This window comes from Theropithecus gelada, chromosome 15 (genome assembly GCF_003255815.1).
Source record: "Theropithecus gelada isolate Dixy chromosome 15, Tgel_1.0, whole genome shotgun sequence".
NCBI classification, from domain to species: domain Eukaryota; kingdom Metazoa; phylum Chordata; class Mammalia; order Primates; family Cercopithecidae; genus Theropithecus; species Theropithecus gelada.
In genome coordinates, this window is record NC_037683.1 from 8,584,708 (window position 1) to 8,611,468 (window position 26,761).

At 51.4% G+C, this 26,761-nt stretch overlaps 1 protein-coding gene across 1 annotated transcript in view; it reads right to left on the reverse strand.

The window, feature by feature from the left end:
* Window positions 1-26,501, reverse strand: part of HMCN2 (hemicentin 2) — a 170,188-nt gene extending 143,687 nt beyond the window's left edge. The window contains exons 1-4 of the mRNA XM_025360526.1: window positions 26,249-26,501; window positions 5,733-5,803; window positions 5,111-5,269; window positions 4,117-4,239 (exon numbers count right to left, since the gene is read on the reverse strand). Of these exons, the coding sequence (XP_025216311.1) occupies window positions 4,117-4,239; window positions 5,111-5,269; window positions 5,733-5,803; window positions 26,249-26,501 (606 nt within the window). The remainder of the gene's footprint in view (window positions 1-4,116; window positions 4,240-5,110; window positions 5,270-5,732; window positions 5,804-26,248) is intronic.
* Window positions 26,502-26,761: the final 260 nt, after the last annotated feature.

The following is a 26,761-nucleotide window of genomic DNA, read 5'->3' on the forward strand; positions in this document are numbered from 1 at the left end:
GCGAGCCTGCGATGCACTGGGGCTCATCTCCGTCACCGATGGGGAAGGAACGAAAAATCTGGCACTGCTACCCCAGCCAGATGGCTGCTGCTCGGCCCTTCACAGCAGATAAATCATCCCCAAGGATCGTCCCAGAACACTTGACAGCCAGGGCGGCTGAGGAAGCAGGGAAAGAAAGCCAGGGGGTGAATGGGCCCCCGAGGCAGAGATGAGAACACGAGGATGGGGCTGTGGGTCCCAGGCCCTGTGCCAGCAGGCTCACGGTGAAGTGACAGAGAGAGGACCCTAGTCTGGGGGTTTTGCCCCTTGCCAGCTGGGTACCCTGGGCACTCACTCGCCCTAGCAGAGAATCTTTTCCAGAGATAGTTCCTACTCTTCAGGGGGCGTTGATGGAACTGAGGGGCATATCCTGGGCTCCACACTGAAGCACAGGGGGTGGGATGGCATTTAGCCATCTTACCAAGGGCTTCCCATGCATGGCTTCCTCTCACCCTAGCTACCATCTCACCAGGTGGGGGCTCTCAATAACCCAACTGCACACGAGAAGAAAGTGCGGCCCAGAGAGGCTGAGGACTGTGCTGGAGGTCACACTGCAGGTAAGTGGCAGGGCTGCAAGGCCTGAAGCCAGGCCTCTTGCCCTGGAGTCCAAGCCCTAACCACCTCCCCCTGCGAGGGGTCCAGGAGGAGGTCATCTCTGGGCCCCTGCTGATCAATTAATCAGAGTCACCTGGTCAGACGCTCCCCCAGCAGCTCCCCCTCACCCCCCCCCATCTTCCGCCCACCCTTACTGTCTTAGAAGCACACCTCGCTCCTAGCAGATGCACAGAACCTGGGCAGTTCACCTTTTGTGCCTGCTGGTGCTGAACATGGGAAGGCTCCCAGCCCACAGAACTGGCCGTGCTGAAACGTGTGTTGTGAGTTGTGGGGTGGGAGATGCAGAGGAGAGCAAGGGGCCCAATGTCCTCCCGGGAAAAAAAGATGGAGTGGCTTTCCCAGGCACAGGGGAGCTGCAGCACAGGCAGGTTTGCCCAGCTCTGCCACTTCCACCCCCACCACTCTTGGGGCTGGTGACAGTGCGTTGGGCTGTGTGTCTGCCGGGGAACTTGGGGGAGGCTGCGCTGGCACAGCAGGTGCTTGGACTTATCTAAGATTTAATAAAAAATGCACACCTTTGGGGCAGGTTCAAGGGGCCACGTTGCCTGCCTCTGATATGATCCCCTGCCTGTTTAAGGATTGTAAAGGCTCCAAATTTCCCCTGCCAGGGAGAGATCCTCACCTTCCTTTAGTTACCCTGGAACCCCAAGGGGTGATCCAGGTACTAGTGAGGCCAACTTCACAATTGAAAAAAGTGAAATGTTCCAAAGCAGTAAGCCCCAGCTGTGACTAATGGCCACCTTCGCACCAGCACTCAGAGCTGCACCTGGCCCGGGGCTCAGTAAACAAGGGGAAAAGAGTGCATGACGCCTCTTGGGCTGCACTGGATGTGCTCTGAAGAGGTAAAAGGATTAACGACACATGCACTGTTTGGAGCCTTTTGCAACTTCTGGGGAGTTCTCCCAGCTGGAGACCCCTTGGCTAGGGTGAAGGCACCATTCATCTCTCCTGGGAGGGTGACCACAGCCCTGGCTGCCCAGCACCTTCCCAGGCTGGCCGAATGTCTGGGAACATCTGGAAGGGGCTAGGTCCAAGGCATTAAGCTAAAGAATGACAGAGCGGGCCGGGCGCGGTGGCTCAAGCCTGTAATCCCAGCACTTTGGGAGGCCGAGACGGGCGGATCACAAGGTCAGGAGATCGAGACCATCCTGGCTAACACGGCGAAACCCCGTCTCTACTAAAAACACAAAAAATTAGCCGGGCGAGGTGGCGGCGCCTGTGGTCCCAGCTACTTGGGAGGCTGAGGTAGGAGAATGGCGGGAACCCGGGAGGCGGAGCTTGCAGTGAGCTGAGATCTGGCCACTGCACTCCAGCCTGGGCGACAGAGCGAGACTCCGTCTCAAAAAAAAAAAAAAAAGAATGACAGAGCTCCGTGTCCAGGAAGGAGAGGGATCCAGGCCCCTACCCAGAGGCAGCCAATTCTGGCCACTGGTGGTCCTACCGAGTCAGGCGCGTGCTGCCCGGCCAGACTCTCACAGCAGAAAGCTGGCACCACGGCCGGGAGTAGTGGACTTATCCAGGTTCCCAGGCTCAGGGAAGAGGCTTACGACAGCCCAGCCTCACACCTGGGCGAGTGGCCCCCATCAACCTGCCCAGCTGCCCTGTGTCTGATTTGCCCCTGGGAGCAACCAAGTTCCCATGCAATTGGCCAGATAGTTCTCCCCAAAAGCAAGAACCAACCCATCCTTCCACTGTGAAATGCCTCCCACCCTTGCTTGGGTGACTCGGTTCCAGGGTAGGCTGATATGCCAAAAAATGAAGCCTAAAGTGTCGCAGAGAACCACAAACGCCATCTGTCAACAGGGAGTTAAGGCACGCTAATCTAAACACATCCCTGGAGATAGCTCTCTGCAGCTCGTAAATATACACACACAAAACCCTCTCCCAGAGGCAACAAAGCAGGACTGGCTTGAGGCCACGACCAGGCCCGCCTCAGATACCCTGCCTCTCTCTCCTTCCTCTTACCAGGGACTTGGGCACCAAGGACCCTGTCCATTCACCAGCTATTTACCCAGCACCTGCTCTGAGCTGGGAAATGTAAAGTGCTGGGAAGGCCGTGGCCATCGGGACTCAGAGTCCAGCCCCTGGAGACTTCACAGCCTAGTGACATTTAATAATCGCAGTTATAAAGTTACGATTATGCAAAGTAGCACAGGGAGCTGCGAGGGGCACAGAAGGAGACCTAATCTTTTTTTTTTTTTTTTTTTTTAATATTATCAGATGGAGTTTCGCTCTTGTTGCCCAGGCTGGAGTGCAATGGCGTGATCTCGGCTCACTGCAACCTCCGCCTCCCAGGTTCAAGAGATAGGAGACTTAATCTAGAGAGGAAATCAAGGAGGGTCTCTTTGAGGAGGCGCGCTTAAGCCAAGACTGGGAAGGTGAGAAGGAGCCAGTAGAAGAAGAGCTGGAAGAACGGGCCGCACCAGCAAAGGCTCTGGGTGGGGAGGAGCGTGGGACATTGGAGAGACAGCAGAGAAGCCAGCAGGGCAGTAACACATTTGGGCAAGGGGATAACAGGGGGACCAGAAAGGCAGAGGGGTCAGATAAGGGGCTGGATATTCTCCAGGGGACAAGCAGAAGGGACCTGGTTGTGAGGTGTGCCTGAGCAGGATCCAGTGGTGTGTGGGAGCCACTTGCGTAAGCTCAGGAAAGCCGAGTGTCAGCATCACTTCCCAACTCTTAACTTGGAATCAGCCGAGGTGGGAGTATTTACACCATGGAAATGGGCGTGCTTGTCCTTCCCAGAGAAAGCATTGTTAATCATTTCCCAGTTGGCTCCTGGAAGGACCCTGTGCTCCTGGGAGGGGATAGGAGTGTGGGGTGGAGGGAACGCAGGGACAGCCCTGAACAGGATGATACCAGGGAGCCCTGAGGGGAGGAAGGACAGACCCCTGTCCAGCAGCAAGACTGGACGGCAGGTGCCTGCGGAACACTGGGCTCTGAGTGAACCCAGATCCTGGCACCGTAGCCCACATAGCAAGCCGGCCCCTCCCTGGCCAGTGCCCAGCACCACCGCCTGAACCTGAGAGCTCCTGTGCTCCTCCAGCCACCCCAGCTTCCCTGACTCTGGGGAGACACTCAGAAGACGCCCCACACCCATACTTCTGCCACACTCTCTGGGGCCACCTTGTCAGCCTGGACCAACTGCTGAACTCAGGCCATCCCAAGGGGCTGCATCAAGCCTCAGCCTCTTTACCTGCACAATTCTGCCTGGAAACACGGAAGCACCTGCCTTTGGGACAGGTGGAAGGGTTTGGCGAGATGCGATGACATGGTGGTACCTGAGCACAGTGCTTCCTGTGCCTGCCACAGGCGTGCACCCAGCGCTGCTCAGCTATCTATATATCCCTGCATCTCTGGGGGACTGCTTGCCATTCAGCCACCTGGAGCCACAGGGATGGTCAATGTCCTCACCGTGCCCGAGTGACGGGCTCCGGGATGGTGCCTCCTCCCGGTGCTCACCTCTGTCACTTGTTGCTTGTCCAGGTGGAACACCTGCCCAGAGCTGGTGGCAGCGATCTCCTCATAGGCCAGGTAGCCAGGATGGGTGCGGTCGCCACAGTCCCCCGTCAGCACAAAGACCACCTGGAAGATGAACATGCAGCCTGCTCTTAACTTCCCTGGCCGGCTGCTTCAGGGGTGAGCAGCAGGACCTCAACCAGGGTGGAGTGACCTGGAGTAGGCCCTTTCCTCTGTCCGGCACATGAATAGAATGACATATGACACATGAATAGAAGGGAAAATAGAAGTACCCATCTCATGGGGATCAGGAGCTGATGCAGGATAAGTGCTCGGCACAGGGCCAGGAAAACAGCAGGTGTTCCATATTGGGAACTGCTATTGAGTCAACAACAAAGAAGGCTGTGGAAGTCGATTCATCTCAGAGTGGCCCCTGGAGGCTGCAGAGTTAGAAGAACCTTGAAGAACCCAAGCAAGTTCTAGACGCGGTGGCAGAGAAGCAGTCTCGGCCCTTTGGATCTTGCCCAAGGATGCCAAAGAGCTGGCCCTTCTCCCTCCCTTGATCATGTCCTGTCTCACAGCCCTCACTGTAAAAGCCAGAAGCAAGGGATCTGACAGGTCTTCCAAACCCTGAGACAATGGCAAAGGGGATATGAATGGTAGAGAGACCAGGAGCAGAGGCGATGCCAGGAGGAAGATGGGTTGCCTGGACTTTGATGGGGATGAAAGGAGTAGGTGGTACGGTCTCCATCAGGAACAAGCTGCGCCAGGGAAGTGTGAACCCTGGCCCGGGCCTAGAGCATGACAGCACTCTCACACTTCCTGGGCCAACTTGGTTCCGAGGCTCTGGCCATGCATGGCAGAGGCTGGACCAAGGCTGTGGAAGAGAAGTGCCCAGCTCTCTCTCCAGGTGGTGGCTCAGGTGGCGTGAGAGACCCCAGCTTCCTTGGGACCCCCTGGGGGACCCCACTCAGGCCCCCAAAGCCGGCTCACCCACCTGTGATTGTTTGAGCTGCAGGAGACGCAGCAGCTCTTCCTTCTTGTGATAGTCTTTGGCGCGGGCATCCGAGAAGACGTAGATGAAGGAGCCGGGGTTGGCAACCTCCACGGCAGCCTTAATGGCCCCCACACTCATCTCCGGGCAGTCACCACCTCCCTGGAGGGCGGGGACGTGTCAGCAGCTGCCACCTGCCTCCTCCAGATGGGACCCACCCAGGGACACCTCCAAAACCATTGGGTGTTGGGAGTCATCTTGAACTGTCACCCGCCCACTCAGTCACTTCCTTCCCAGGGACTTGATATAACATCCAACCTGCTTTAACTGTAGACAAGCAGCTTCATTCATTCATTCATTTATTCACCCATGCAAGAGTGACATGGGCACACCCCCACGGAAGGCAGTCACTACACCAATAAGCCCAGCACCGTGCCAAGTACTTTGAGTGGGCAAGGATGGAGGGGGCCATGGGAGCAGCTAACAGATGGCCTAAGGAAGCCACACATTTGCCCAGGAGGAGGGAGAAGTAGAGGCTGGGCAAGAGGGAGTCACTCGAAGCTACCTCCCCAAACCCTCTTGGTAGGACACAGAGTGGGACAGAGGGTCAGGGAACAGTACCCACCTGCACATAGAGTTCTCTCAGCTCCCTCTGAAACACCGCGGGGTCCGCTGTGAGGGTCACTGGGCCAATATCTGTGGAGAAGAGAGAGGGATGCCCAGATGGGCTGGGACTCCTAGACACACAGCCCGGTGGGCTGGTTTGGCAGTGACACGAGGATGGATGCTCAGAGGAGCTGAGGCTGGCACACAAGATGGGGAGAGATTAGGAAGCAGCTCTCGGAGCTGCAGGATCAGACCAGGAAACGAGGTCAGACCACTCTGCCCTGTGCCCAGCGCCAAAGCAGAGACCGAGCTCCAGGGAAGCAGAGGTGAGGCAGAGGGCAAGCTCCAGCTCCTCCCCCCGGACAGCAGCCCCCAACCTTTGGTCACCAAGACTCCCCTAAGAACCCCCACCTCCACCATCCCGCTGGCTGCCACTCCGTGGGGAAGGAATTCCAGGAAGACAAAGAAACGAGAAGCAAACAAACAATCCATTTTGGGACACACAGCAGCTCTCCAACACCAGCTGCTCAACAAGAGAAAAACGTTCCAGAAACCCCATCTATGTATGAGCTCATTTTAAAAAGAACAGCAATAAAAATGACAAAGATTGACTGCATTTGAGGTTGGCGTGGAGCAACTGGAACTTTCATTCACGGCTTGTGGGAACGCAACACGGTTTAACCTCTTTGGAAGACAACGGACGTTTCTGAAACGTTACACATGCACCTACCATGGGTCCAGCCATTCCACACCTAGGTATGTCCCCAAGAGAAATGAAAACATATGTTCACACAAAGGCTTGTACTCAAAGGTTCATAGCAGCTGTGTTCACAATAGTCCAACACTGGACACGAGCCAGATGTCCATCATCTGGTAGAGAGATAAACAAACTGGTAAATTCACAGAACCAGGTTGTCCTCAGCAATAAGACAGGACAACTACTAATACAGGCAACAACAGGGGTGCCTCCCACGTGAGAGAAGCCAGACGCAAAACAGCACATACAGTATGGTTCCATTTATAGTAAGTTCTGGAACAGTCAAAATTAATCTAAGGGGAAGAAACACAGAACAGAGGTTGCCTGCGGAGCTTGACTTGGAAGGAACTGTCTGAGACAGAAACATTCTATATTGTGATAGGAGTGTGGGTTCCTCGGTGTATCATTTGTCAAAAGTGTGCAGCTAAGATCGGAGCATTTCAATGTATGTAAATTTACCCTGTAAGCAAAGCACTAGAACAAATGATCACTGAGTGGGGGTTGGGGGTGGGAGGAGGTACAGGCGAGACGAGAATGACGGGGCTGTTAAATATTTGGCGATGCTGGGTGATGGGTACATGGAGATTCATTGTTCTCTTCTACTTATGTTGTATATATTTGAAATGTTCTCTAATAGCTTTCTTTTTTTAAATAGCAGTAATGGAGATCCATGCCAACACAAGACAACACTACCAGTGCTGGACAGCAGGGCTGGGGTTATGGAGAGCCTTGTGGATAAGCACACAGTGGGCATTGTACAAGGTCGTGTGGACATCAGGTTTCTTAGGAAAATATTTGAGTCCTCGGTGAACTCTATGTATTTTATTTTATTTTATTTATTTACTGAGATAGAGTCTCGTTCTGTCACCCAGGCTGCAGTATAGTGGCGTGATCTCGGCTCACTGTAATCTCCACCTCCCAGTTTCAAGTGATTCTCTTGCCTCAGCCCCCCAAGTAGCTGGGACCACAGTCATGTGCCACCGTGTCCAGCTGATTTTTGTATTTTTAGTAGAGACGGGGTTTCGCCATGTTGGCCAGGCGGGTATTGAACTCCTGACCTCAAGTGATCCACCCACCTCGGCCTCCCAAAGTGCTGAGATTACAGGTGTGAGCCACTGTGCCCAGCCTCAGTGAACTCTAATAACAGACTATTTTTAGTTCAGCAATTCTAAGTTCCAGTCACTCTAAACAAATTTTCATTCTCAGCAACAAGTCATTGGATCTCAGTCTTTCTTAGAAAGGAAAGCCTGTAGAATTATCCAGCATGTCTCACAATGATCAAGGACGAGCTGACGCCAGCTTTCCCCGGGGCCCCTGCCCCTCTGCCCTGTATTTCTCCATCTCGTCCCACCCTGCCCTCCCTCGCCTGCCCTGGCCATCCCCACCACGTCCTTTCCTCTGAACTTCACAGTAATGAATTCAGCCCGACTGCAGCAGCTCAGTCCTCAGCCTTGGAGCTCAGCCAGGTCTGATTGGAATCCTTCATTTATCCTTTTTGGGCTATGGGGCCTCTCAGGCAGCGCTCGCTTCACTGTGCCAAGCCTCAGTTTCTTCATCTGTAGAACGAGGCATGTAACAACACCATTTCTCCCGACCAAGAACCATCGCTGTGAGAATTCAGTGAAGCCAGGTAGCTAAACCCCTGGCACGGAGCTTAGCACGGAGCTTGGCATGAAGCAAAGGTTGAGCAAATGGGAAGAGGATATGCTGATGTGAGCGTGCACTTGGCCAGGCTCCAGCGGGTGTTCTCACACAGTGCAGTCAAAGACAGTCTCGCTTCAATATGAGGTCCTCAAATTCTACTTTGACTAAGAAGAGCAATCATTTTACTCAGTGCTGATTATTTCATTGTTAGGTAATCACACATGTTCATTGTAAAAAGAAATTAACATGACATGAATGATAAGGACAGTCACTAAATACCTTGTAAGCACCAGGCCATGTCCTGAGATACTTCCTGAGTATCAGCTCACTGAATTCCTCCTAGCACCTGGTAGGTCCAGGTCTCTTTTTTTTTTTTTTTTTTTTTTTTTGAGACGGAGTCTTGTTCTGTCACTCAGGCTGGAGCACAGTGGTGCAATCTCAGCTCACTGCAGCCTCCGCCTCCCGGGTTCAGGTGATTCTCCTGCCCCAGCCTAGTAGCTGGGACTACAGGTCCCTGCCACCACACCCAGCTGATTTTTGTATTTTCAGTAGAGACAGGATTTCGCCATATTTGCCAGGCTGGTCTCAAATTCCTGACCTCAGGTGATCTGCCCGCCTCAGCCTCCCAAAGTGCTGTGATAACAGCAAGCATGAGCCACTGCGCCAGGCCTTTTTTTTTTTTTCCTTTTGAGACGGAGTCTCACTCCATCACCCAGGCTGGAGTTCAGTGGCACGATCCTAGCTCACTGCAACCTCCAGTTCCCAGGCTCATGCGATTCTTGTGCCTCAGTCTCCCAAGTAGCTGGGATTACAGAAATGTACCACCATGCCTGGCTAATTTTGTTTGTATTTTTAGTAGAGACAGGGTTTCGCCATGTTGGCCAGGCTGGTCTCAAACTCTTGGCCTCATGTGATCCACCCACCTCGGTCTCCCAAAGTGCCGGGGTCCACATCTTACCCACATTTTTACAGAGGAGAATATGGAAGCCCAGAGATGGTAACTTGTCCAGTGACCCACAGCCAATAAGTGGCAGTGCTGGGATATGAGCCCAGGTCTGGACAACCTCAAGAACAGAGCTGTGGCCAGGCGCGGTGGCTCACGCCTGTAATCCCAGCACTTTGGGAGGCCGAGGCAGGTGGATCACGAGGTCAGGAGATCGATCCCAGCACTTTGGGAGGCCGAGGCGGGCGGATCACGAGGTCAGGAGATCGAGACCATCCTGGCTAACATGGTGAAACCCCATCTCTACTAAAAATGCAAAAAACTAGCCGGGCGAGGCGGCGGGCGCCTGTAGTCCCAGCTACTCGGGAGGCTGAGGCAGGAGAATGGCGGGAACCCGGGAGGCGGAGCTTGCAGTGAGCCGAGATCGCGCCACTGCACTCCAGCCTGGGCGACTAAGCGAGACTCTGTCTCAAAAAAAAAAAAAAAAAAAAAAAGAACAGAGCTGTTCTTAACTCCTGCTCTCAGGGAACTAGACATAGAAATTCCTGACAGGCAAAACCAAGCAAAACAAAAAAGGGAAGGGGCACAACTGCCTTTTTTTTTTTTGAGACAGAGTCTCGTTCTGTCACCCAGGCTGGAGTGCAGTGGCGCGATCTCTGCTCACTGCAACCTCCACCTCCTGAGTTCAAGCCATTCTCTTGCCTCAGCCTCCCAAGTAGCTGGGATTACAGGTGCCTGCCACCATGCCCAGCTAATTTTTGTATTTTTAGTAGAAATGGGATTTCATCATGTTGGCCGGGATGGTCTCGATCTCCTGACCTCGTGATCCACCAGCCTTGGGCTCTCAAAGTGCTGGGATTACAGGCGTGAGCCACTGCACCTGGCCAACTGGCTGTATTTCTACCAACCAGAGATAATAATTTTCATTTTTGTGTATAATCTTCAATTTTTATATTCATATATTTAAATGTATAAATATAACTTACAAAAATACATACTATTTTAAGCCGAATTTTTATTGAAGTATAAATAACATACTATTTCTAACCTGATTCTTTTCATTGAACAAATGTGAGCAAATTTCCAGAAAGTTGCTCAAACATCATTTCAATAGGAAGGATCCCCTGGACCAGAGAGCCCTGGAAAGGATTTTAAGGTTGGCCTCTGTCTCAGTTTCCTATTGCTTCTGTGACAAATTACTGGAAACTTCATGCCTTAAAACAACACACAGTTATGGAAGCCAGCAGTCCTAAACCCAAGTGTCAGCAGGTCCGTGTTTCTCCTGGGGGTTCTAGGGGAGGATCAGTTTCCCTGCCTTTTCCAGCTGCTAGAGGCCTTGGATCATGGCTCCTTCCTCCATCTTCAAAGCAGCAGCAGGGTGTCTGTCTCTCTCCTGTGCTGCTGTTGTCACAGCTCCCTGTCTGACTCCCAGCTTCCTGCCTCCCTCTTATGAGTACCCTTATGATTATAAAGGGCTCACCCAGATAATCCAGGACAATCTCCCATCTCAAGAGCCATGACTTTGTCACACCTGCAAAGTCCCTTTCACCATGACAGGTCACACATTTGCAGGTTCTATGTATTAGGACAGGCACATCTTTGGGAAGATACCATGCTACCCTACCACGGCTTTCACCATTTTGTCTTCAGTAAGAATCAACTTCAGAAAAGCCAATTTGACCACAACCTATGTGCCAAACATAACAATGTTGACGGCCAGGCACGGTGGCTCACGCCTGTAATCTCAGCACTCTGGGAGGCCGAGGCAGGCGGATGACTCGAGGTCAGGAGTTCAAGACCAGCCTGGCCAACATGGTGAAACCTCATCTCTACTAAAAATACAAAAATTAGCTGGGCGTGGTGGCATATGCTTATAATCCCAGCTACTCAAAAGGCTGAGGCAGGAGAGTTGCTTGAACCTGGGAGGCAGTGATTGCAGGAAGCCGAGATTGTGACACCGCACTCCAGCCTGGGTGATAGAGCGAGACTCCATCTCAAAAAAACAAAACAACAATGTTGAGGACGGAGAGATCTGAAGACCCCCATCTTTTTAAAGATGTGGAAACTGAGGCCCCGAGAGAAGACAGCCCCTCCGTGTCAGGGGGAAGATCTGGGGCAAGAGTTGGCTGGACACATCACACAGGCAGTGACCCTATCTCTGTCATTCACCACGGCAGGCCTCATACCGAGCTCAGTGCCTGGCACACAGTAAGTGCTTAAATAAATATTGAATCAATACTGTCCAAAGGATGAATGAAAAACTTCTCAATGAATCCCATCCTGCTTGAGCAGCTCCAGGTCGGGACCCAAGGTCCACTTATCTTTACCTTCCGTGCCCAACACAATGCCAGGCATTCAGTTAACACTCAACAAATACTGCTGAATGCCCGGCCCACCCGAGCCCCAGGCCCTCCCACCACAGGACGTTGCTGTCCTCGCCCAGAGAAACAGATCTGAAACAAGGCAGGAAACCAAACGCGGTTTCCTTGAACATGTGGAGAGATTGGCCACGCTCAGGGGGCACTGGCCAGATCAACAAAGGTGTCTGTGATTCCTCTGGACGTGGAGAGCAGGCCCCAGCAAAGACGGAAAGCAAGAGCTTTTTGATGTCTGCCCCAAGCTATGAACAAAGAATTTTCTCAGGAGAATGCACATGCACACACACACGACATGCACTGACACGTGCACATACACACATGCACACACACAATCCCCATGCAATCTCTGAACAGACAATCCCCAAACCTGCCCCGGGAGGTAGGTCCTGCCGACCATTCCCATCATTCCCAGGGCAGGGCCAGCTTCTGAGATAGTAAGAAAGGGAGGGGATGCGGAGGCTTACTCCCTATCTGTCCTCCTTGCTGCTCACCTACGGCCCTCCAACCTGCAGCTCCAGGCAACGAGACAGAGATGGATGCCTTCTTGTCATTAATGAAGGCTGGCTCATGGCTTCATTTGTCAGCCCTGGGACCTGCTGCACCATTATCGATCACCATCCCGAAGCTTCCCTGGGACAAGGAGCTATTGGCAAGGGTGGCATTTCAAGCCCCATCTTCCAGCAGGATGGAGAGTGAGGCACCGGGACAAACAGGGCAGGATGCTTGGCTTGTCTCCATGGGGGCTCATCCATGAGAGGAGTCAACTGAGTCCCTTTTTTTTTTTTGAGACAGAGTCTCGCTCTGTCGCCCAGGCTGGAGTACAGTGGCCGGATCTCAGCTCACTGCAAGTTCCGCCTCCTGGGTTTACGCCATTCTCCTGCCTCAGCCTCCCGAGTAGCTAGGACTACAGGCGCCTACCACCTCACCCGGCTAGTTTTTAAATATTTTTTTAGTAGAGACGGGGTTTCACCGTGTCAGCCAGGATGGTCTCGATCTCCTGACCTCGTGATCCGCCCGTCTCGGCCTCCCAAAGTGCTGGGATTACAGGCGTGAGCCACCGTGCCCGGCCCTGAGTCCCCCTTTTTTTTTTTAATACTTTAAGTTCTAGGGTACATGTGCACAACGTGCAGGTTGGTTATCTCCCTCTTTCACCCTATCCAGTCAGGGCTGGCCCTGGACAAAAAGCCTTAGGTCTTAACACGCTGCCCTTCCTAGCACAAAGTTGATGCTGCTGCTACTGCTGATGATGATGTTGATGACAATGAAAATGACAATAATATTGACAGTGATGATGTTGATGACGCTACTGATGTTGATGATACCGATGATGATGGTGGTGGCGGTGGTAATGGTAACAACTGCTTCTATGCAGTGAGCACTTCTTATTTTACAAGCTTTAGCTCAGTCCTATTAATGTCTCCCTGTTACAACTGAAGATGTGAACATACAGAAGCAATGCCCTTGGTGACAGTCCAACCGCTAGTAATTGCTAGTTAATGTCTATACTAGTTTCCTGGAGCTGCTGTAACAAAGTACCACAAACTGGGCGGGTGGCTTAACAACAGAAATTTCTTCTCTCGCCGTTCTAGAGGCTGGAAGTCCAAAATCCGGGGGTCAGCATTGCCGTGCTTGCTCTGAAAGCTGGGAGGAAGAATGTGCCCTGTGTGTTTCTCTTGGCTTCTGGTAATGCCAGCAGCTCTTGGTGCTCCTTGGCTTGCAGACACTTCAGTCTGATCTCTGCCTCCATCATCGCATGGCCTTCTTCCTGGGTGTCTGTCTCTTTTCTTCTTATAAGGACATCATTTATATTGGATTAAGGGCCCACCCTAAGGCAGTATGACCTCATTTTAGCTAATTACATCTGAGATGACCCTATTTGAAAATAGGGTCACTGGGTGTGGTGGCTCATGCCTATAATCCCAGCACTTTGGGAGGCCGAGTGGGTGGATCACGAGGTCAGGAGTTCAAGACCATCAACCTGACCAACATGGTGAAACCCCGTCTCTACTAAAAATACAAAAATTAGCTGGGCCTGTTGGCGTGCGCCTGTAATCCCAGCTACTCGGGAGGCTGAGACAGGAGAATCACTTGAACCCAGAAGGCGGAGGTTGCAGGAGCCGAGATCACGCCATTGCACTCCAGCCTGGGCAACAGAGTGAGACTCTGTCTCAAAAAAAAAAGAAAGAAAAGAAAAGAAAAAGAAAATAGGGTGTCAGGCCGGGTGAGGTGGCTCACGTCTGTAATCCCAGCACTTTGGGAGGCTGAGGCAGGTGGATCACCTGAGGTTGGGAGTTTGAGACCAGCCTGACCAACATGGAGAAACCCTGTCTCTACTAAAATACAAAATTCGCCAGGGATGGTGGTGCATGCCTGTAATCCCAGCTACTCGGGAGGCTGAGTCAGGAGAATCGCTTGAACCCGGGAGGTAGAGGTTGAGGTGAGCTGAGATCACGCCATTGCACTCCAGCCTGGGCAACAAGAGCAAAACTCCATCTCAAAAAAGAAAAAAGAAAAAGAAAAGAAAAGAAAGGAAAATAGGGTCTCATTCTGCAGTCCCAGGAAGGACATGAATTTTGGAAGAACACTTTTCAACGTTGCACAATGTCCAGATCCACAAATGTTTCATTCTAATGCCTGTTCCCTTTGCCACTGACGATACTGCCACCAAAAACAGTGATGATGGTGGTGGTGGTGATGACGACGATGGTGATGATGATGATGGTGGTGATGGTGATGTTACCATTGTTTTGATGTTTACTAAGCACCAAGTTTTGTTCTAAGCATTTGACATGCATTTGCTCATAAAAGTCTTACAACACCTATGAGGTCTACTGTTTATTATCCCCATTTTGTAGATGAGAAAATGGAGGCTCAGGGAGGTAAAGTGAGCTGCCCAAGGAATTACAACTAGGAAGCAGTAGAAATGAGAGTCCATCTAGGTCAGTCTGATCCCAGTGCAAGCTGTCAACCACCCATGAGGCTGTAGACACTCAGAACTCATTCCCCAGACCCTTGTCCTGCGCCTGCAGAGGGAGGGAGGTTCATGACTGAGGGTGGGCACTTGCCAAACAGCTGGGCAGATGTGGCGTGCAGTCCCTCCAAGCAGGCCTGCCAGCTGCAGGGATGATTAAACCCGTGACCTTGGCTCCACTCACGCCGCCTTCCAGCATATGAGCCCCAGAAGCCTGGCCTGGAACCACCACTCCACAGGCCGGGTTTTTTCCACTGGGCAAGGGGAGGGTGTGGGGCCAGCCCCATGAACTGTCTCAGACATGTGAGGAGCACGCATGGGTGGAACAGCCCAACCCCTCACCCACGGGGTGCCCCACCCCCTCGCCCAGCTTCATGTGTCCCAGTGGACACGGTCAAGGCTGCAGTCAGGCACTCAGAACCCAGTCTCAGAAATGTCTCAGGCCAAGGCCTCTTCCTGGGGCCTGCCTTGCCCTTGCTTCTCTCTCCAAGTGGGGCTGGAATTTTGGAGCCAGCCCTGGATCCACATATCCCCATCCTCCAGCTGCAGTGACCGCACGCAGGTCCCGCACTCAGCCACCACCATCGTCAAACCGCCTCCCCTCCCCAGGGCTCAGCTATCCCATCTCTAAAGGGCAGGGGTTGGAGAAAGTGATGTCAAGCCTGCTAGAATTCTGATAGCCCCTGAGCCAGTCTGGGCAAAGGTGATTCCCTTGAAGACACCTTCAAGGGACAGACACAATGGCAGAGCCAACTGGGTGGGTGGTTCTGTTCAAAGGGCCAAAATGGCTCCAGAATCTTTATCTGCCTCCTCTTCAGTGTCCAGGAGACCAGAAAGCAACTCTCCTCGGGACCTCCACCCCAGGGCCTCTCCCTGAACACCCGGAGATGGAGCCCAGCTCCGCCCTGAGAGTCCCTGTCAGCTCCACCTGCTAACGTTCAATCAAGGAGATATTCCTGCCAACCTCACAGCCATTGTTCCTGTTGTCCCCTCTGCCTGGAGTGCTGTTCTCAGTCCTGCTCTGACCCTCCCCTACCTACCCAGCTCCACCTCAGCTCAATGTCACTCCCTCAGGAATGTCATTGCGGGCAGCCACAGCTGTGATGAGATGCCTAGGGACTTGGCTATGCACCATGGGCCTTTCTGGCTGGACTGCAGGTACCAAGGCAAAGCAGCACCGTGCCTGGCCCCCAGGGACCCCTTGAGAATTGAAGATGGAGTAAGTGATTAATGGGTGCATGGGGGAATCCCCGGGAACCAGACCAGCTCAGGCTGTACAGGCTGACCTGACACACCCACTCACCCACCCCTGCCCCTCCAGGGACCTCCTGCCCTCAGACCCGTGGCTTCCTCACCCTTCTTGTACTCCTCCTGCAGGCACCCTGGGCCATCTCTCTCTAGCACCCCTCCCCTGCACAGATCCTCGCCTGGAAAGCCCTTTGATGAGGTGTTATCTATCCCAGCCAGGCCACTCCTGGCTGACTGTCAGGCACCCTCGGAATGACAGGGACGTGCCTAGTCCAGCTCACAGCTCACAGGCCGCTCAGACCTCCAGGCCTCCAAGGAGGGACGTGTCCAGGGCCAGGTTAAGAGAGTGAATTTTCCCCTCAGAAGAAGGACTGATTGTTTCTATTTCATGAGGCGAGGCTGGTTAATAGCAACGTTACGGCTGGGCGTGGTGGCTCACGCCTGTAATCCCAGCACTTCGGGAGGGTGAGGCAGGGGGATCACTTGAGGTCAGGAGTTCGTGACCAGCCTGTCCAACATGGTGAAACCCCACCTCTACTAAAAATACAAAAATTAGCCAGGCATGGTGGCAGGCACCTGTAATCCCAGCTACTCAGGAGGCTGAGGCAGGAGAATCACTTGAACCCAGGAAGTGGAGGTTGCACTGAGACAAGATGTTGCCACTGCCCTCCAGCCTAGGTGACAGAGCAAGACTCCATCTCAAAAATAAATTCAAAAAATAAAAATAGCAATGTCATTCAGGGTGACAGTAAAAATCACATGTACACACACACAACCCATAACATGCAGCCAGAGTCCCAGCCATTCCAGCTCCCAGGCAAGTGTGTGGCCCAAATACATCTGCTCTCTGCCCGCCTGCATCCTCACCTCTGACTGGCGAAAACCACCTCTTCCCTTGGGAAGGATGATGGAGCCCCAGGAGCCCCAGAGACACCCAGGGAGAAACTCCAGAAGACTGGAAGGTCACCAACAATCGACAAACTCAGATGAAGACAGGACACCATCTCCCACCTAGCAAACTAACGAAAACAATGAAGGCCGGGCGTGGCGGCTCACGCCTGGAATCCCAGCACTTTGGGAGGCCGAGGCGGGCGGATCATGAGGTCAGGAGATCGAGACCATCCTGGCTAACACGGTGAAATCCTGTGTCTACTAAAAATACAAAAAAACTGGCCAGGCGAGCTGGCGGGCTCCTGTAGTCCCAGCTACTCAGGAGGCTGAGGCAGGAGAATGGCATGAACCTGGGAGGCGGAGCTTGTAGTGAGCTGAGATCGCGCCACTGCACTCCAGCCTGGGAGACTGAGCGAGACTCCGTCTCAAAAAAAAAAATTAGCTGGGCGTGGTAATGTACATCTGTAGTCCCAGCTTTGGGAAGCTGAGACAGGAGAATCGCTTGAACCCAGGAGACGGAAGCTGCAGTGAGTCAAGATCACACCATTGCACTCCAGCCTGGGCGACAGAGTGAGACTCTATCTCTCAAAAAAAAAAAAAAAAAAAAAAAAAAAAATTAATACATCACATTAATACATCAACAGGAGAAGGTTCTTATAAACATTGCAACAAAGCAGAAAATCACTTGCTAAAATTCAACACCCATCCTTGTTTGGATTTTTTGTTTTGTTTTTGCTTTTTCTTGTTTTTTGAGTTTATTTTCTTTTAGTAAAATTAGGAATGAAAGCATCTTCGTTCACGTAACAACAAAAACTCAAACTGAGAATCAACATCATACGATGAGTGGTGCACAATCAAAAGCAAGACAAGATGGCCGGGGCGGTGGCGCACACCTGTAATCCCAGCACTTTGGGAGGCCGAGGCAGGCAAATAACCTGAGGTCAGGAGTTTGGGACCAGCCTGGCCAACATGGTGAAACCCTGTCTCTACCAAAAATATGCAAATTAGCTGGGCATGGTGGCGCATGCCTGTAATCCCAGCTACTCGGGAGGCTGAGGCGAGAGAATTGCTTGAGCCTGGGGGACGCAGGTTACAGCGGGCTGAGATTGCACCACTGCACTCCAGCCTGGGCAAGAGAGCGAGACTCAGTCTAAAAAACAAAAAAAAGGTAAAGAAAGACAAGATAACTGCAGCCATCACCATTATTTGGTATTGTTCTGACAATTTTCGCTGATAAATAATACAAAACACTTAAAGTATGTGAAACATTTGATTGGAAAAGAAGTGACATTATTATAATTTGGACAAGCTGTGACTCTCAACCTAGAAAACTGAAGACATTAACAAAAAATTAGAACAAGTTAAAAAAAACTTTAGTAAAAGAAGCTGGAAAGAAAATTAATATATGAAATGAATTCTTTCCAACATAATAGCAATAAGCAATACTCATTTGTAAAAAATGTAATGGAAAAAAAATCCTGGGCAAAATAGTGACAAAACCCAAACTATCTTAAAATAATCTTTTAAAAAATGGGTGGAACCTGTGAGAAAAAAAAAAAACCTGAATCTTTATGAAAAAAAACTAAAACTACGAATCTTTACTAAAAGAAATAAATATGAACAGAATAAGAGGCACGTCTGACGGATGAGAACGATGGAGTTTTTTGAAAATGATAACTCTTCCCCAAAATCAAGACTTAACACAATTCCAAGAAAAATCAGAGTAGAAAAAATTTTTGGAAGTGACAAGTTTTTCTATATGTCATCTAAAAGATAAAATTCTTGGCCGGGCGCGGTGGCTCAAGCCTGTAATCCCAGCACTTTGGGAGGCCGAGACGGGCGGATCACGAGGTCAGGAGATGGAGACCATCCTGGCTAACACGGTGAAACCCCGTCTCTACTAAAAATACAAAAAACTAGCCAGGCGAGGTGGCGGGCGCCTGTAGTCCCAGCTACTTGGGAGGCTGAGGCAGGAGAATGGCATAAACCTGGGAGGCGGAGCTTGCAGTGAGCTGAGATCCAGCCACTGCACTCCAGCCTGGGCAACAGAGAGAGACTCCGTCTCAAAAAAAAAAAAAAAAAAAATTCTCAAGAAGGTTTTGCAAATGAAGAATATGAATAAAAAGAAGATGCTTGGCCGGGCACAGTGGTTCAGGCCTGTAATCCCAGCACTTTGGGAGGCCAAGATGGGTGGACCGCTGGAGCCCAGGAGTTCAAGACTAACCTGGGCAACATGGCAAGACCCTCTACCAAATCTATGTACACACACAGAAATTAGCCAGGCGTGGTGGTATGTGCCTGCGGTCCCAGCTACTCTGGGGGTGAAATGGGAGGATCCCCTGAGCTTGGGGATGTTGAGGCTGCAGTGAGCCATCCAGCCTGGGCAACAGAATGAGATCCTGTCTCAAAGTTGGAGGAGAAGGAGAAGGAGAAGGAGAAGGAGAAGCGGCCAGGCATGGTGACTCACACCTGTAATCCCAAGACTTTGGGAGGCCAAGGCAGGAGGATCATTTGAGGTCAGGAGTTCAAGACCAGCCTGGCCAACATGGTGAAACCCCGTCTCTACTAAAAATACAAAAATTAGCTGGGCGTGGTGGTGCACGCCTGTAATCCCAGCTACTCAGGAGGCTGAGGCAGGAGAATTCCTTAAACCCAGGAGGTGGAATTTGCAGTGAGCCAAGATTGAGCCACTGTCCTCCAGCCTGGGAGACAGGGTGAGACTCTATCTCAAAAAATAAAAAAATAAAAATAAAAATGTATTTTTTTTAAAAAAGAAGAAGCTGAAGAAGGTGTTGGCCTAAGTAATTTTGGAAATGAATGGAGTCTGTAAGACTAAAGGCAAAAGAACTGTATTCTAGTTAATAAAGCTGTTTCCCATGGAGGTCCTCCTCAACAATTCTGAAGGCCGGGCGCGGTGGCTCAAGCCTGTAATCCCAGCACTTTGGGAGGCCGAGACGGGCGGATCACGAGGTCAGGAGATCGAGACCATCCTGGCTAACACGGTGAAACCCCGTCTCTACTAAAAAATACAAAAACTAGCCGGGCGAAGTGGCGGGCGCCTGTGGTCCCAGCTACTCGGGAGGCTGAGGCAGGAGAATGGCGTGAACCCGGGAGGCGGAGCTTGCAGTGAGCTGAGATCCGGCCACTGCACTCCAGCCTGGGCGACAGAGCCAGACTCAGTCTCAAAAAAAAAAAAAAAAAAAAAAAAAACAAAAAAAAAAAACAATTCTGAAACCACTATAAATGTATACTGGAACTAAACAGTAAAGTAAAGGGACGGTGGACGGCAGGAGGCAGGTTTGTCACTGTTAGATGTGGAGGTTACAGATAAGGCACGGGAAGAAGTTTGACTATCCATATACCTAATACATCCAATCCAATAACAAATACAAATTAGAGTGGAAGCTTTCAGCATGAACTCATGTTTAGCTTAATATAGACACAGATGATTACATAGAAAACTATTTATAGATACAAGTACATAGACAGGTTATGTATACAACATACATCTCCTTACCCTGTCAGCTAAGGGAGGTTTTCGGAGTCATGGTACCTCAGCACCAACAAACACACTTAGCACAGATATCCTGGTTTCCAATCACAGGAACCAGGGCTCCCTGGACAAACAGTGAATTCAAGGACTGAGGCAGGAAATACATAAGAGGAGCCTGGAGCCTCTACCAGTGCCAGAAAGTAGGAATGTGAAAAAAAAAAAAAAGAAAAGAAACATGTACACAACATGAGGGGTGTCCAAGGGACACAGAAACCAACTGAACGAGCTCCCGACGACCACAGCCAGAAACATTTGAAGAGCAACATAAAGTGGTTTAGGATCATAACACAAAGTATAAAATAGCTAGCCATGATTCTATGCTGATGTAGATAAGTGATTGAATTAATTAATAAATGGAGCAGAAGAGACAATTCTCATGCAGAATAATTCCAAATAATCCATGTAGATAGATACTCCCCCGCCAAGGACGTGGATCGTAGCTCCCCCCTTTTTAAATGTGGGCTGCACACAGTGACTGACTCTCTTCCAGAGAGCACAGTATGGAAAGAGAGAGGGGAAAAGAGTAACTCCATTGCGGAGAAAGCTGCAGACGACTACCCGACTCAGGCAATCAAGCTTAACATCAACAGCGTCCCATCACCGTGATAACGTGTGCTCTTGATATGAGATGATGACAATGGTATTTTCACGCTGGGTCTTCCTCCCGAAACATGACCCAGTCTAGCTTGAGAAAAACATCAGACAAATAATGATTGAGGGAAAATAGCTGATCAGTATTCCTCAAAACTGTCAGTTTCACCAAAACGAAAGTAAGCCTGAGAAACTCACAACCTGAGGAGCCGAAGAAGACACGACAATTAGTGTATCTTGGATGGGATCTTGGAGCAGAAAAAGGGCATTAAAGAAAAACTGAGGGGCCGGGCGCGGTGGCTCAAGCCTGTAATCCCAGCACTTTGGGAGGCCGAGACGGGCGGATCACGAGGTCAGGAGATCGAGACCATCCTGGCTAACACGGTGAAACCCCATCTCTACTGAAAAACACAAAAAACCAGCCGGGCGAGGTGGCGGGCGCCTGTAGTCCCAGCTACTCGGGAGGCTGAGGCAGGAGAATGGCATAAACCCGGGAGCCAGAGCTTGCAGTGAGCTGAGATCCGGCCACTGCACTCCAGCCTGGGCAATAGAGCAAGACTCTGTCTCAAAAACAAAAAAAAAAGAAAAACTGAGGAAGGCCGGGGGCCGTGGTTCATGTATGTAATTTCCCTGCTTTGGGAGGCAGAGGCAGGAAGACCACTTGAAGCCGGGAGTTTGACACCAGCCTAGGCAACACAGCAAGATCCCATCTCTACAAAAAATTAGCCAGGTGTGGTGGTGTGCACCTGTAGTCCCAGCTACCCGGGAGGCTGATGTTATTAACACCTTACATTACTATGCTACATTTATCACAACTAATAAATAAATATTGATACATAATTATTAACCCAAGTCCACACTTTATTGAGATTTTCTGTTTTTCTTTTTGTTGTTGTTGTTTTCTTTTTGAGACAGGGTCTTGCTCTATCGCCCAGGCTGGAGGGCAGTGGCACAGTCATAGCTCCCTGCAACCTTGAACTCCTGGGCTCAAGCAATCCTCACACCTCAGCCTCCCAAAGTACTGGAATTACAAGTGTGAGCCACTGAGCTCAGCCTACCAATTTTTAAAATTTCAAGTTAAAGAATCAAATGCGAAGAGAGGAAAAGAAGGCAAAACACACACATGCACAAACCCTAGAAAATCTACCTAATTGGTTGTGTGATAGGACAAAACAAAACAAAACAAAACAAAAAAACCTTTATAAGCACCTAAGTGAAGAAATCACAAAGAAAAAAAAGAAAAACAATAAGATTTCTCTATATAAACATGTAAAACTTTAAAACATCAAGAATTACAAATACTAAAAGACAAGCAACCAGGAAAAATACTAAGCACACTTAAAAAACAAAACAAAACAAAAAAGTTAAGGCCAGGCATGGTAGCTCATGCCTGTAATCCCAGCACTTTGGGAGGCCGAGATGGGTGGATCACTTGAAGTCAGGAGTTTAAGACCAGCCTGGCCAACATGGTGAAACCCCATCTCTACTAAAACTACAAAAATTAGCCGGACGTGGTGGAGTGCATCTGTAGTCCCAGCTACTCAGGAGGCTGAGGCAGGAGAATCGCTTGAACCTGGGAGGTGGAGGTTGCAGTGAGTGGAGATCACACCACTGCACTCCAGCCTGGGCAACAGAGCGAGACTCCATCTCAAAAAACAAAACAAAACAAAATAACATCATCAACATAAAGTCCTCATCCCAACTAAAACTAAAACCACTAAAACTCCCAGTGAAAAAATTTGCAAAGAAACTGACAGTTTACAAAACAAGAAATTCACACCAAAATTATCTAGTGAATGCTTGAAAGACATTGAACCTCACTAGCAATTGAAACAAGAAGGTATCATTTTCCATTTTTTAATTAGAAAAGAAATATTTTTATGTTAATTTCCAGTGTTGGGGGTGACTGCGCTGAAACAGCCCCCTGAAACGGTTCTGGTGGAAGTTCAATCTCCTGAAACATTCTGGAAAACCATTTGACGAGTCGTTCCCCCGACTCACTGTGTTAAAAATGGCTAGGAATTCCACTTCGAGGAACTGAAGCCTACATAAAAACCAATCAAAGATGCAGACAAAGATTTTAACAAGAGAGTTTTTTAGTAACATTTGAATATAGAAAAACTGAAAACAATCTAAATTTTAGCACCAGATCTTGGTTTCTACTACTATTTTCCAAAAACAAAAAAAAGGAACCAGGGTTCTTTTGAAACGATTAGCAAACTTCTAACTTTCCTACTCTGGGAACATACAACTTTTTAATTTAGAAACTGTAAAATTTCTGAAGCACGGATCTTAGTTTGTCTCCAAGCACGAACAGTCCAGAACTACCGCTCTTTGCCCTGCACCTGCCTCTTGGGGTTTAGGAGAGGGGTTTCCTTTAAGAAAACCCTCCCAGGGCCGGGCGCGGTGGCTCAATCCTATAATCCCAGCACTTTGGGAGGCCGAGATGGGCGGATCACGAGGTCAGGAGATCGAGACCATCCTGATTAACATGGTGAAACCCCGTCTCTACTAAAAATACAAAACTTAGCCGGGCGCGGTGGGGGGCGCCTGTAGTCCCAGCTACACGGGAGGCTGAGGCAGGAGAATGGCGTGAACCCGGGAAGTGGAGCTTGCAGTGAGCTGAGATCTGGCCACTGCACCCCAGCGTGGGCGGCAGAGTGAGACTCCGTCTCAAAAAAAAAAAAAGAAAACCCTCCCATTGTGCAGCTCTGGGAGCTGGAACAAACAGCTACAACCCCTATTTCTCAAGCTCCTCTTCCACCAAAGGGGATTCTATTTGCGGATTCAAAAGGCACAGCCAGGCCTAAATCACAGCTCCAAACGCTGCTCAGAAGCCCTCGGTGGCTGTTCACAGCCCATTGAAAGAAAAGGAAATCCAAGTCCGCCAAGGCATCAATCAGCCCTGCAGTCATGGCTGCGTCCAATCTTGCCCCTCCTCACTTTCCCGCTCCACTCCTCCCATGCACACCCAGCTCCCACACACACCTGTCCCTCCACATCAGCCCTCCTGTCCATCCCCCAGTCCTTACCCAGCCAGTTCCTGCTGTGTCCCCAGCACCTGGCATCTGCCAGGCAAACAGCCAAAACCCAGTAAACATTCATCAATGCTCTTCAAGCCCTGCTCACAGGCTGCCTCCTCAGGGGGGTCTTTCCTTAGTCCCCTTCCTTGCTTACTGGCCCATGGCCAGGAGTTGGCACCTGAGCCACCACGTGTCACTTGCTATTCCCCACCTGGCCTGTCCCAGAGGACTACCAGCCCGAGGAATGGACCCTGTCCCCTTCACACTGTGGGCCTCCCTGGGCTCTACACAGGTCAAGGGCTTCAGGATGCTGAGTCTCCCTGATGTCTGAACCTGGGGGTATCACTCGGAAGCTAATTTGGGGAACCAGGATAGAGTACTGGTTTTTCATTTCATAGAGGATGGAGTGAGGGGGCTGAGCCTGGTGAAGGCTGCAGAACTGCATGCCAGCTCAGTGCCCAGAGAGGAGAGGGAAGGGCAGGGGTGGGAGGGAGGCTTCCTGAGGCTGGTGGCCACAGATGGGGCGGTGAGGACAGCCTCAGGAACCCTGGTCTGGGCTTCAGGACATGACATGTGGCTCCGAACGGCTGCTATCCTGCCGGGCCACTGGAGCCACATATTTCAGAGACAAATGTGGGTTATGATTCAGGGATGATGCCATCCTGGCAGGTGGGCCTTGGGGAAGTCTCATCTGTGTCCTGAGCCTCAGTGTCTCCAACTGTAAGATAAAGGGGTAGATTCGACGATCTCTAAGCTCCTTCAGTGTGATGTCTTCGGAAGCCCCAGAACAATTCAGAAAGTGGGTGAGAGAGTGGGGGAGACGGATGGTGACCTGTGTTCCAGTTCAAGTGCCGGAACAATTCACAGCCCACTTCCTCACAGCCCCCCAGCTTGGTTGCCCCCTGACTCCGAGGTGGAAGCTGTCCATCTGATGTTCCTAGAAATCTTTGTTTAGAGTCCTGGCTTCCGAGCTTTGAGTTGCAGAACCCTGTGGTGCCCGGAACTCCTGAAAGCAGAGGGGCCTCCAAGCCCCCAGACCACAGACTCAGCCTGAAGCCTACATAGAGAACTGTCTTCTCACCGTTTTGTCCGTTTTTTAAGAACCTGTGATGGCACTGTGATTCATAAATGCAAATCCTTCTGAAAGGACTTGCTAGCTCATGCAGCCAATGGCCACTGTCTATTTCCTCAGTACGAGAACACTGTGCCGTACAATTTTGCAAGGAATCTCTGTGTGTGTGTGTGTGTGTGTGTGTGTGTGTGTGTTTGCTTTATAAAGTTATCCTTGACAGAGGGGTGAATGATAGATATGATAAAGCAAAATATGACTCAGAGGCTCTCAGTGGTGGGTGTAGACAGTTCCATGTACGTTTCTCCCCATGTTACTGTAAGTTTCAAATTTCCCATTAAAAAACACTGGGGAGGCTGGGTGCAGTGGCTCATACCTGTCATCCCAACACTTTGGGAGGCCTAAGTGGGAGGATCACTGAGGCCTAGAATTCGAGACCAGTCTGGGCAATACAGAGAGACTCCATGTCTACAAAACATTTTAAAAATCAGCCAGGCATGGTGGTGTATGCTTGTAGTCCCAGCTACTTGGGAGGCTGAGGTGGGAGGATCGCCTGAGCCCAGGAGTTTGAGGCTGCAGGGAGCCGTGATTACGGCACTGCACTCCAGCCTGGTGACAGAGCCAGACCTTGTCGCAAAAAAAAAGAAAAAAAAAAGGAGTGTGGAAAGCAGTCCTGCTCCTCGACTGGGAACCTGCAGCTCGCTCAGCAACCGCTTTCCCTGGGACTCTCTACAGTGGGGCGCCCAGGGACCCTGTAAAGGGCGCCCCTAACACTGAGCTGCAAGGAAGGGTTTGGTTAAAGGGGAAGCAGAGGTGCAGCATGCAGGGAAGAAGGAGTTAGGGCGGGACTCAGCTGTGAGAATACAGCAGGTGGAGGCCACGGCCAGCACACGAGAGGCGCTGCTCTTTCCCTAGGGAAGACAGGCGAGGGGGCAAGACCGGCAAGGGTGAGTCCGCTCCCCACTGCAGGGTCCGTGGTGGACCCCATTTCGTCCCAAGGCCTGCCTCTGGGAGCTGTTCCGGTCTCCAAACCTATGCTGGGAGCGAATTCTAAGAATTGGCCAAAGGAAAAACCCTGCAAAGGCTCGTGGAGTCCCAAGTCCTCGAGAGGACTGCCTCATTTCAACATCTCAGCAAGCCTGGGAGGCCGTCCTCACCATTTCATAGGTGGGGCCGGTAAGGCGCGGGAAGGTGAGGTCACTTGCTGAAGTCTCACAACGGCGCAGGAGAGCAGGGAGAGCAGGTTCCTCGAGCGAGGGAATGCTCCAGGGGTTGGGAGAGAAGGGACAGCAGCAAGGACTGCCCAGGTGCCCGGGGTCCCCGCAGCGCGGATATGCCGAGAAGGCGCGCCCGCCAAGCTGCGGCGCAGCCCACGACGTCCAGGTGCGTTCGGGGCCAACTGAGGGGGTCGGGCAGGTGAGCGCACCGCAAAGGGGCGCCCGGCAGGCGGGGGCGCGGGGGCGCTACCTGGGTCGTGGAAGGGCACCAGTGCGTAGTTGGCAATGGCCTGGCTGCGGCGGCTCAGACTGCGTTCCAGAATGCGCGAGGCGCCGTCTATCACCTGCATCAGGTCGTCCCACATGGAGCCAGTGACGTCGAAAACGAAGGCCAGGGTGGCGTCCCCCGTGGTGGGGGGCATTACCGTCCCGGGAACGCCGGCCACCGCCGCTGCCACAGAGACCACGGTCAGCAGCCGCAGGAGGGGCGCCCCGGGCATCATGCTGAGCGCGGCTCTGGCTGCGGGTGCTGCGGTGGAGGCGCAGGTTGGAGCGAGAGGCCGACCCGGTGCACACAGCTGCTGCAGGCAGTGCCTTGCTCCGTCGGGCCGCGGCCAGTGCGCGAGGGATAGGGGTGCGCGGCGGGTCCCCCTGCTGGGCGCCAGAAGCGGGTCCTAGAGCCCACCCCGTTCAGGGTCACGGGCCCGCCTCCTCCGCTCCCCCCACCGTGACTCAAACTTTCCCAGCCCCACTGTTCGCCCGT